Source organism: Lissotriton helveticus, chromosome 9 (assembly GCF_964261635.1).
Source record: "Lissotriton helveticus chromosome 9, aLisHel1.1, whole genome shotgun sequence".
Lineage (NCBI taxonomy): Eukaryota > Metazoa > Chordata > Amphibia > Caudata > Salamandridae > Lissotriton > Lissotriton helveticus.
Window position 1 is genome coordinate 1,214,214,278 of NC_136070.1, and position 12,890 is coordinate 1,214,227,167.

The 12,890-nt window shown below is 43.6% G+C and overlaps 1 protein-coding gene across 2 annotated transcripts in view; it reads right to left on the reverse strand.

Annotated features, from left to right (window-relative positions):
- SRGAP3 (SLIT-ROBO Rho GTPase activating protein 3) overlaps positions 1-12,890 on the reverse strand; it is a 465,786-nt gene that overhangs the window by 359,550 nt on the left and 93,346 nt on the right. Inside the window, exon 2 of one of the 2 annotated variants that reach the window (XM_078661676.1) lies at positions 12,104-12,177. The exons of the other annotated variant lie outside the window; for it this stretch is intronic. Within the exon in view, the coding sequence (XP_078517802.1) occupies positions 12,104-12,176 (73 nt within the window). The 5' untranslated portion in view covers position 12,177. The remainder of the gene's footprint in view (positions 1-12,103; positions 12,178-12,890) is intronic. 2 annotated transcript variants of the gene reach the window in all.

Below are 12,890 nucleotides of genomic sequence, written 5' to 3' on the forward strand. Positions count from 1 at the left end.
ATTTACTTCCGGGGCCACAGAGGACACCACTTCCTGCAACAGGAAGTTGCAGCCAGTTTATGCAGCACAAAATTAACTCACAGGCATTGGCCTGTGGACGATGGAGTTCAATGCAACCTACCTCACAGTGAGAAATACTTGAGCCCATGCGCCCGGAAGAAAAAACAGGCAGTGATCCATCACTGTGAGATACGAAAGGATCTTACACAGCCATACAGATCTCCCGCTGTCGGCCTTGGGTTCAACGAAAGGCATGGCCGTGCATTATGTTGCACCACAGAATCATGCATGGCCCAAATAATTCATAAACCAAATTTATGTTCACAGGGACAATGAAAATGAATGCTTTCCATACTGTGACATATAACATGATATAAGATGTCAACAAATATTGGAAACTGGAGACATTGCAGCCTGCGCTGTGCGCTACTACAACATCGCTCGCACGTAGTTTATAACCCATGAGAAATCTGCACTAGGTGCAACGGAAGAAGACATTGGTGGCGGCGCTATGAGATGGATGTACGTTGTTACAACGCATGTTGTAACAACGCATGCCTTTACCACGCAAGTCTTACAACGCAAGTCGTTACAACGACTTGCGTTGGGGGGCGTGGATTTAGGAATCTTATAATTTTATATACCAACACCAGTCCCCGTAACAGTAGGGAAGGTGTTGAAATATAAATTTACAAGATTCCTTATCCCACAGCGCCATCCAGCGCAAGTCGTAGTAACAACTTGCGTTGTAATAGCTGCGGGGTAAAGGCACTGCGTTGTAAAAACCGCGTTGAAAACGATGTTCCCTCTGTGAGATACTTCAGGTATGGTTGCAACATCACTTGTACGCAGATGATACGTAGCTATGTTTGAAAAACTCTGCCATCAAGGTTGTCATTCAGAGGTATCATTCGGCTTGAAGACTGCCTCAAACTCCCCTGTGGATATGAAATGCCTATCTCACACTGAACCGAATGAAAATTAAATTCATGGTAAACTACACCAAAAGAAGCCAAGATCAAGGTAATGGGCCCTAAGATGAAGACAGTCAGGTTTACGCCCTAACTCCCAGTTGCTGTTTAATCACTTACTTGTCTTCAAGCATCTTCACCAACCACTCTTTGAAAGCCATATCACCAAGAAAACGCAGATCGCCTGGTAGCACCATTTACTTATACTCAGAATAAAACCTTCAACGTGCTACCAACTCTCCCTTCTAAAAAGAAGAAAACCATAACTACCAGACCCTGGCTTAAGAATGACCGATGAAGCACTGGTTTTATCCCTTTGGGTGGTTGAGGAGCAAAGCATCACTGCAGGCATTCCAAGTTTAGCCCAGCTCTAATGAAGAGCATCTTGCAAATTAATGCCCGCGTTAGAGAACCAACAAAGTGCAAGCTCGTCAGTCCTTCTGTGGTGGGCCTGCACTGGTTGCTCTTCCAGAGTTTGCCTTCAAATACTGCTGCATCCAGTATGAGAAAGTAATACCAGGCAGAACAGCTAACCATCTCAAGAGACCAAAACGACGCAAGAAGTCCAACATTATAGGACCTGAAATCCTAACTTGCAAAAAGGAAAAGACAAGAAACTATCCATCAGCACCTCACACCTATTAAATATTATGTTACGTTATTTTAAGGTCATCTGAGTTGTGAATTCTCACTATGTGTGTTCAATTCTCCACATCAGAAAGGACCAAGAGATAGATCCTAAAGGAGTTGCACATGAAGGTATTTCTGTTTCCCACAGAAATGTGCACTGTTTTCACTGTACGCTGCTCTCTATGTATCGGGGTGACCCATGGCCAGGCTTTTCAGGAGACCAGAGAAATCTCCACTGGGGATAATGGAAACTACCACTCCGCACTATACGATGCTGCAGTAGCCGCGTGATGGGGGATTTGGGTAGCCAGCAGAAATCTTCTCTAAGACATTACATCTTGTGAGCTGCACTGTGAGACACTAGGAGGAGTTTAGGGAATCCCTGGAAATATTAAGTAGAGTCAAAGTAATGTAGTGTACCCTGCATCGTGAAATATTACACAGTTTTATGAAAGGATATTTCAGGTACCCCACAAACTAAAATCACAGAAGCTGACACAGATGCACATTTCATGCTATGTGTTCTTCAGGAGTGGACAATGTATGCATCATAATATGTGTTCTTTTGTGATCCAACAATCATACTGCCTTCTTTCCTCCACTCACAATGGTGATCTCATATGTTCTGAGATAGTGAGGTCACAATGCAGTTATCACGCTATGTGAGCTCTTGACCTAAAAGTAATAATAATAATAATCCACATTTGTAAAGCGCACAATCACCCGTAAGGGTCTCTAGGCGCTGGAGGCTGTCGGGAAGATTATGAGTGTAGACCTCATACTGTGTTCTTTAGTGATCTCACAATACATCAAGAGATTTCTTGTAAGCTCATGACACAGATCGCTTACAATGTTCAATTTTGTGAGTCTTAAATTCACAATGCAGATCTTGAACTAGGTCTACTTTCGTAAGCTCACAGACATTTACACTCTGGAACCCCAACGGATGGGGGCACTATGACCTGCACTGTAAGGCTAGGCAGTTCCCTAGCTTTTACAGTCACATATATAACAGTAGCACCAAAATCACCATTCCAGAAAAGTAAGGGGTAGTCAGTGGCTCCTAAAATATTATATACTGCAGGCAAATGGGTCTTACTTTTGGAAGCAAAAGGCGGGGATGGCCGGCCTTTCTCTTACACTGCATGCTCTTTTAGTCTGGCCCACCACGTCTTCCGTAGAGTTCTAGGCGAACAAGTGTCCCCATCCTGAGAGCTATTACAAGATGTCTGTGTGATTTATGTGTGATCCCCTACAGTTTTGACCACAGGCAAGGAGAATTCCTCAATAGAGTCAAGGGACTGAAGCCAACAGCACACTGACCGTAAATATAAAAGTAGGGTACCATGCGCTCAGAGGCTTAATCAATGAATAGGGAGATTATTGTACCTGGCAACAATTACACTTACACTCCTGGGCCATGGAAATAGAAGAAATACTGTACTACGGATGTGCAGTATACAATAGTACATCTTAACTGTACAAAGCATTGCGTAACATTATTGCATAAAGGATTAACAACAAGGCAGCCTAGTACGGCACACAGAAACTGTATAACAGTATAGTATACCACAGTATCACCTAGAGGCAAAGAGGATTGCATTTGAAGGAAAAGATGCCCCTCTTGAGGTCAGACTACATTGATAAAGTAAGTTCTATCTAACGGTCTGAACTTCTTCTGCCTTCCTTTGGAATCTCTAGACTTGCTTCCAGCAGGATCCAAGTTTAACACCTTCAGCAGGTGCATATCTCAGCAGTCAGATCACTTTTGGCCTTAAGCAGCCGCTTCCTCTCTCTACAGCCCGCTCCTTTTCATCTCCTGCATGCCCAGCTCACCCATCATGATTGGTCTGATCATCTTGGAAATCCTCTAACAGGATATTAGGTGTTTGTGTCTATGCTGTCAGCAGCACCCAGGTCCCTTTCCCCTCAGCAAGCTCCTCCTTCACTACTTCCAGCAGTCAGGTTCAACCTGCCCCAGCAACCACGCTTTTGTTTCCTCGGGTCAAGAACTAGCAACTGCTAAGGTGGATTGTTGATGATGGCCATACAGCAGGAGTGGTCCTTTTTTTAAACACCTGTTGATCTAGCGTCCTTGGTAGTGGGATGTTCCTGTCACCTTGAAGGGCACCGTAATTCCAGTAATATTAGAAACATACCTATGAGATAAAATTAATTATAGAACTTGATACGCGACTGTTGAAACCATCATTACCGCTGTGTAATATTGCTAAGGATGATTGTTGAGGATGGCCATATGGCAGGAGCGGTCCTTTTAGATCCCTCTGCCAGTCTCGTCACAGTGCACCATACCTCCTGGAGGAAGCAGGTCTGGGGGGGATTGTCCTGCAATGGGTTTTGCCATGACTTGTTCTCAGAAAGGTCCTGAGTGATTCTGCAGGACCATTATCTCAGCTCACTCGCTTAAGCGTATATGGACGTCTGCTGGGTCAAGAAGCCGATGCTGGCAAAAGCCATGCTCTAGAAGACATCTAACCAATGAATATTTCCTTGACTGACCTCTATGGTGGCAGGCACAGTTCACAAGTGATAAGCTACCCATACCCCTAAGTAGGTATCATCTGTTATATTATGTGTATTTCTATACTTGAGGGTATCCTAGCGCTGTTCCCCAATGGGCCTGAGATGTGGAGTAACACGTGCATAAGACTCACCAATGTAGTGCTCCAAGATGATACAGAAAAACAGGTTGTTTACGACAGCTACATATCTTATGAGTAAAACATCCATCACAAGATCGTATAACAGGGTCTAGTTGGTCAACGCACAACATAATCCCTCATTAAACTATGCATGAGTGTAATGCGATCACGCCAGCCTTTATTCACTATGACTCCCTTCTGAACAATATGAAACGTAACCCAACACTCAACAAACCACAATGACGCCGACCAACAAGAATCCCAGACCCGTGAAGGGCACCAAATTGTGACGCGCTACACAAATGACAAGACATCATATAACATGACACAACATAACAGCAACTTTCTGCATCCACAAACTACAATTTCCAACAAGTGAAGGACATAGAGACCATTCGCTTACGCCACCTTATGTAGCGGCAAAGCATCATCAAGCGGGCAACGGTTCGACCCAGTCTGAAAGGGAATGAATGAAATAATTAATTAATTAAATAGTATTAACTCGTAAAGCACAGAAATACCCAGGAAAGGTGTGCCTTGGTGGTTAGCGGAGGAAGCAGACAAGGCACACAAAACCAAGCAAGAAATAGGGTACTATATGAATAAATAGTTATTTCAAATCTTTATGAGAAGTGTTGTGACAGGAGTTTGACCGCAGAGAGACAGGAAGGGCGATAAACAGAGATGTTACTATGCACCACTGTCCTATCAAATATTGGGCTGTCCCTTAGACTGCAGTATATCATTAAAGGGCGAATCAGCTAGAAACTGACTGTTAGGAGAGCGGGCATTCACCACCCACCTGCCTGTAAGTAAAACTGCTGTGAGCTCTACCAGACATAAACTCCCAGAGGCGCCAAAACACTGAACACTGACAGTCAAAATAATCAATATTTTCATGGCGATTCTTCTATTTTTGTCCGCGTTGGCTTTCCGTTGCCAGATAGTTTTTTCTGACCATCCCACACGCAAAAACACGGTAGGCTGCCATGAGAAGCTGCCAGCTAATAACCTGTTCTGTACAGACAACAGAGGCGGTGTATCAGCATTTCTTGCTCACACACTCGAAAAGAACCCAAATGAACTAATGAAAGGGCTTTAATTTCCCTGATTGTATTTGGGTTTCAAACAGAGATTACAGAATAACCATAAGAGAGCAAACACGCATTCCAAAAGCTGCTCAACCTTCTGAGTTATCTTCACTTGCAACTGCAAATTTGTGCAGCAGTGCACGTGAGCAGGTAAGGGGAAGTCCAATATATAACATGGAATGTCACTTCCCTTTCATATTCTTTTGTTTTTGCATTTCAGTAACTTAAGTGTGTCAGTGTTTAAAATACAATTATGCAAACAAGAGTTAAATGTTATGTTATATCAGCGTATAAAGCGCGCTGCTACCCGAAGGTGTCCTGGCGCTATGCACTGTTTCCCTGAGAGCATCCACATCTTGCAAGCGGGCCTATGGCTAAACTGGAAACAACCATTTTTTCAGGTCCTTTCTGAAAGATAGAAATTCCGTTGCAGACCTTAGATAGAGCGGAAGCTCATTCCAGGCCGAAATGGCTCTGAAAACAAAGCTCTTCCCGCCCCAGTTTGCCTTTTTCGTCTTTGGGACGGCCGCCATCTTTGCATCCATTGAGCGAAGTGACCTTCCTGGGATATACCATTGGATGCGTTTTGTGAGATCTTCCAGGCCAATCCCCTCAAGGCTTTAAACACAATACAGCGGGCTTTAAATTAGGCCCGTTGGTTAACCGGAAGCCAAATGAAGTTGACGTAGCCCTTTTCTAACCGACACAAACCTCGGGGTGCCTGTGAATAGCCTGGCCGCCGCATTCTGTACCATCTGTAATCTGTTAAGATGTTTCTTAGAGATGGTCAGATACAAGCTGTTACAATAATCCAGGCGATAAATAAATAAATAAAAAATAACAAGTAGAAGAATCATAATTTCTGTACATTTACATTGAATCCACCTTGACATCAACCTCACCCTCAAGGCACACATTGCCAAAAAACACAAAGATGGCCTGGTAACTGCTCTCTTCTATAGGAAGTCAACCAATTTCTTCTAGAAAACGCCTTGAGAACTGCTGTTAAAGCCCTTGTACTCTGGCATCTGGATGGTGGTAATACCCCGACCCATGGCCTCCCAGATACCACACTGGCACCCTGTAGGGGCGGCCTACATGCTGCAACACATCTCATCCCTGGCCTGATGAAACATGAGCATTTCATCCTCAACCTCATGGAAGACCACTGGCTCCGCTTGCCGGCCCACATCATCTTCAAAACCAGCGGCATCATTTGCAAAGCTGCAGACAAGTTCGTCATCTCTGGTAGATCTAGGCACAGCCAGGACACCATAAGACTGGAAACTTAAAGGTGTAAAAACAAAAAACAAAGCAGGCCTGCTCCATCTATTCACCAAGGATGTGGAACAGCATCTCTGTATCCAACAGGACCACCCCAGTAGTGTCCCAATTTAGGAAGAGTTGAAGACGCACCTCTTTATAGAATGCTACACCACAATGCCTTTACCATTCTCTACCCCGGTCCATTTTTTCTTACTTTTTAACTTTATACTTGTGTTTGGCCTTGTACAACGCTCCACCGCCTTTTGGCTTGGTTTGGGCTATAAAATGGCATAAACATACAAATATCTCCGTAAAATTAACAATAACCCTCTTAAAATACATGGAGATACACAATTCCATGCAATTCGTTTTAAACAAATTGCTCTTATTAAAATGATAGATTATGAGAAGATTACATTCATTAATGGCATTCATGCAAATACACCAACTTTCATTTAAAAAGAGAAGAAAATTATCAAAATCATTCAGTGCTGGTCACTCCGGTATTGGTGCATCACACATTCAGACTGCTGTTAGCAAAAATCTGACCACCGCAAAAAGTTTAAGGTGTTCATCTAAATTTGGTAATTTCTCAAAGACAACATGCTTTCAATCAGATACTCATCCAGTTTCTGAGCTACAGGATCCAGTCTGTGCTTGCTCATTGCAGCAATTTTCATGACAAATTGTATAATTTTCACTGATGCATCACAAGCCTCAACTCGCTACTACAGCTCTGCTACAAGAGAGGATAACATTCCAATCAGAACACCGTAAAAGTTCTTAGGATGGGACTGTTCCCTGCAGGATGTACAGACCAACCACATCACCCCGGCCTTGAAGGCCCTGAACTGGCTACCCTACGAGACGAGAATACAACTAAAGATCGCCTGCATGACACTTAAAGCCCTACATAGCAACACCCCCAGCTATTTAGCACAAAAGCTAGAGCGGTCGGGGGATGCAGACATTCGCGAAGTTCAAGCTCACTACTACTAAAACCTGGATGCAGAGCTCAGGTATCGCACCGAAGATTTGAAACACCCTTCCCCCAGACTTACGCAGAATCTCCTCCTTAACCGCCTTCAAAAAAGAAGCAAAAATGTTTCTAATGAACAAATTAACATCCTAAAACTTTAACTCTCTGATGACTATTTGCCACCGATTATATCCAAACACCAATGTCTACCTCTTTTGTATTATATGCGACTTCCGATTGTATGTATAATGTGTGATAACAGTGTGTTGTATAGCGCTCTGATTCCCCCATGGGTCATGTTCGCGCTATATAAAACTTTATAAATAAATAAATAAAATACAGTCATCTCCCCTGCCCTGCGTGAACAAACTACATACCTGTGATCCTGTTTGGTTTATTTTTGGTCATGCCACACACTAATCCCATTAGCATACATTGACCTAGGCCCTTTCTTTTGACAATGATAGGTTCTGGGCCTCATCCTGGACCACGAGTGGTGCACCAAGTGCACCTTCATAGTGACCGAAAAATCACACATGACACTGCCCCAGGCAGATTTCAAGGACAGTTCTAGTCTGATTGCTTCCACTCACACTGATTTTCACAGAACGAATACAGGATTCATAACTGGAGCTTCTACAGCATCCTGATTGACTGTAGAGCACAAGAACCCCATCCCTACAGCGTACCTCAAAATTGGAAAAACTCTGGCCACGTAACTTTAAAGCCTAAGATAGAGTCCCGATCCATGTCCAAACTGGCAAAGACCACCAGCAAGTTGAGCGACTGATCTTTTCTTGGCATCAGACAGGTGCACGCAACACAAATCACTGGTGACTATCAGCCCATATATTTATAGAAGAGAATAACCTCTAATTTTTTTTACCCAAAGTCCAGCACTCTTTGGGAGATCCCAAATACAGCCCACCCATGGTCTTGTCCAAAGGGCTCACAGATCCCCATAGATAGTACTCCCCTGTAGTTTTGTAAGAAATCTAAGGTATAATTTTTCTTTGCCCAAATCTCTTATATAAATGCTGAACAGTAGGGAGGCGTGCACACAGCCCTGTCTTACTCCAGTACGAAGAAAATTAGAAGGGAGAAGGAACTCACGCCTTGATCAGAAGGGCATTGTCATAAGGAGAATCAAAGAACTGAACAGGCAGGGAGGTTGATGTGAAGAGAAACTACCCTCTCTAATCAATTAATCTCTTGAATTACCGTAGTCTATTGATTGGACCCCACCGATTGGCCTCTTGAAGGTCATCTAACCAGATAGCATCATGGCTTGGACACTGAGACACCCTTTGACCAATGAGGTTATCTTGCTACTTCTCTAGAGTCAGTGAAGAAGTGGACAACAAGACAAAGGGGTCCTCTGTCAGCGGCATGATCACGTGTGTTCTCTTGAGTCAGTTATGGAGGGGCCTTACATACCAAACTTCATCCAAACCTATGGAGCAGCTTTGTTACATTACCTAATTCAGTGGTGGGTGTGTCATGGAATCCAAAGTCCCCCTAGCCCCAAACGGTAATAACACTGAGTTGCAGTGGCAAGACAGTGATTAAATGGGCACTGGTTCCAAGCTACCCTATGACACTAAGAGGTAATCTGACTAAATCCTTGGAGTGACGCATTTATTATGTGGACATTGGCCCAACCAGGCAGCTCTATGAAGTTGTTAGGTGTCCATGGTCACTGCCAGAGTGTCATGGACAGAAGCCTGACCTCTGGCCGACGAGTAAATCTGATTAAGTCTGCGAGGTCCGTGATGGACTGGACTTTCAGATGAGCTGTTCTCTGACACCCCTGGGGAACTATCCGCAGGTGCCTGAAGCCCTGATGGGTTGCGATCAAGGGAAGCCGAAGCAGCCCCTCAAGCTCCTCCTGGTCTTACATTGCCAGGGTCAGAGATGGAGTGGACAGGCATGCAGACGGAGTGGTCCTCTGTTCAGGATCAGCGCAAGTATTCTGGAACCATAGGAAAAGTGGCCTTTTGCGCCTGCTTCCCCTAGCAATGGGGCATTAGCTGGTGCCATAGCAAGCACCATAGCTGAGGGTTTGGTGTCATCCTCAAATTGCCTTGTGAGCACCAGCCACGCCTCTGATCGGAAATGCTGCTGAAACAATTGAAGGATCAGGATCCAGGGCCTAACCTTAAAACTATTTTCTTGAATATCTCTTGAATTGTTAAGGTTAGAGATTGAGGTTTTCACCTCAGGGAGTCATGGAAAAACTGGAGGCCCAACCTTCCATCTCAGGGCAATGAGCCAGCATCCTGGTCAGGTGGAAACACATGTAGTGAGTCCCTTTAAAGTCAGAATCTGGGAAAAAGCCTACGTTTCCAGGACCATTGAGAGAGCAGCTGTAGGGAATGAGCTGCTCTCTAAACCTGATCCGAAGGAATCATATTGTACTCATTGTCTACGCACCTGCTTATTGTATTACCCTTCTGGGCGCAATTGGCCGGTATTCTGCGACCATTCCAATCTTTTTTCTCTCTCTCTCCAACGGACGTTGATATTGCATTAATGTTCTTCCTCCCATCATCTTGTAAAGAGCTCTGATATCCTTTGGGATCTTGTTCGCACTATATAAAACTTTATAAATAAAAATAAATAAATAAATGGAGGAGTGGGCATGGAGTTGGCCTTAAAGGCATTCTTTATGGCTGCGTCTGACAAATTGTACTTGTCTAGAGAGACGTACCGTATGGTACTTGGTAGGACTTGCATCAGAACACTTACAGATGAGAACAACGTAACAGGAGAGACATACAAATACATCAGTCTTTAATAATGTATCTCTTAAGAGTGCCAAGCCGTTGAGGCAATGCCTGACACATCCGTTGGATCTTGGATGTAGAGTTGCATGGGGGTGGAGCCTGGAGATGTCTCTCTTATACTGTCCCGCCCCTTTTGTATTACAATATCACTGACTTTTTAGTAAACCACGTAAGAGGATACAGAATTGGAACAAATGCGAATAGCATCAGGGTGCACGACTAATCCCTGCCTATGATGGATTCGGCCAATCTCAAGTAAGACATGATAGGACACATTTGGGCAATTGCCAGGCTTTGACTAAACATTAATTTATTGAGATGGCAGGTAGTAAGAGAAAGAGAGTAAAAATAAATATGATGAATGTTCAAGGCTTTCGCAAACACCTTCAGCCGCAAGTAAATCACTCCAAAGAAATCCCTCTAAAAAGAGCTTATTTGCAGGTTTTACAACTTTATTGATTTTATAATATGAATCCATGAAACTAAACAGAGTTCAGGCTGTGGGATATATGATTCTCACTGTGTGCCAAGCTGAAGCAAGGAAAGGCAGACCTAGGCATGCCGAGAATAAGGAAACATGCTGGTATTTTATTTCAGGTTAGTCGTTTGCTGCTTCTCTGAGGTTCAGCTGTTTTTGCAGAAAATCAGTTTTTCATAAATTCACTTTTCCCAGTCGGGACATGCATTAGGCTGTATCTGATTGCCTTGCAGGGAAAGACGTTGTTCCTTCAATCTGACCTACTTAGTACTAATAAATGGCAACAGCATAAAGGAGAACAAATTATAATTCACCAGGGTGTCCTCAAGGTGAATGGACGGTGATTCATCGCGGTGACACCTCTTCAGTCAGCCACATCATATCAACTCAGAGATTCAGGACAAAGAAACATGATTGCCAATCCTGGTTTCAAAGTTGTTACCACTTTGTGGGTTATGGAGAGCCTCACAAGCCCCCTGCCAATCTACGTAAAGTTTAGGCAGGTCCTGCTCAGGTTGCCAGACTTGACTGCTATTCCATTTCCTGGCTCTTCATGGGGTGTATTTATTCAGCAGTGGGCAGTATCCCTGTCTTTAAATGAATCAATAAATAAATTCAAACGGTGCATGGCTATTGCCCATGTCACCAGTTCCCATTCTGCCCATTGAACAGCATCTCTGCCTGGCACATGATGACATATGGACAACCGGGACCTCTGATTACCCCTTTTTTGGTCTACACACAAAAAGTATCCCACAGCCCCTGTGGCTCAGCTTGTAAGTCCTTATTTCAATTATTATTTGTGCATCTATCGTTTACATACCCTCAGCCATCCCACCCTTTCATGCGCTGAGCCCCATCACACGATAACCCCGCCTCGGTGGTCATCACACCTGACATGGAAACACTTCCCATGGGGGTCCGAAACAAAAACAACACCCTTGTGGAGCGGGGTCGACAATACCGCTTCTGAATAGCTGCAGTTTAATCCCACCCATATAGTGTACGCGTTGCATCTTGCTATCCGTTTCGGTAACCACTTCAACGCCCACCATAGGGGTAGAAAGAGCTATACAGATGCTAGAACACAATACAATACTTCCACACTGAGATATGAGTAAGCAGCCCACGGGCACCTCCTTGTCCTTACAAACTGTCACTCAAGGTGTGGTTTTATGGCTACTTCAGTGTTTTGTCTGGAAACCCATCTAAAATGGCCAACCTGTAAGAGAAATTTACCTGTAGAGGCACACAGCAGAGTAGCATTTATTATGAGCAGCAAGTCTTTGTATGGCTGGGCGCAGTCCCCCATCCTGGAAAAAGGAAAACAGGCACTGGTGTAGTAGCACTTGGTGGCAGTCAGAATATGTCACTGCAGTTTTAGTATGAATTTCAGACTGTTTTGCAGCTAAGGGGCACTGCTATCAGCCACAGGGGGACATTGTAATGTCTTCTGAGCAAATAATTTTAGGGCCAAATAACTAATACATTGGCTTGAATGAAGAAGTAAAATTGCACTTTCACAGTTTTCTTTAGACACACAGACAAAGGTGGTCCTTTCAGCCAAGTCCTGCTAAACCAAGGGGTACTCTCCTCTTGCCAGGGATAACGCTAGTAGGGGAGTGCAAGTTTTAATAGTGAAAAAAAGATGATATATTGAACATTCTAAAGTCACATACAATCTCGGATTGATGTTCTATGCAAGCTTATTTATGTTTTATTCCATAATTTGTAATGTTCTAAGCACCCACCAAGGGTTTTCCGTATTACTATGGCCCTTGTAGAAATACATACGATTTTGCAATATTTTGCCGTGTTTTTGTTTCCTTAGACATTTACAATAAATAATTATTTTCCTATATCAATCTAGCGCTTGTAATGTAAAAGTACATATTCAATCCATCCCTAACACAAACTAATTTAGAAGACATATAATTTGTTTTTGAAACTGAAATTGCGTAGGTGGGCTCTGTATCTTTTTCTGGTTCTCAAAAAAAGAATGTAGAGCCTTTGGCATCCCAACACT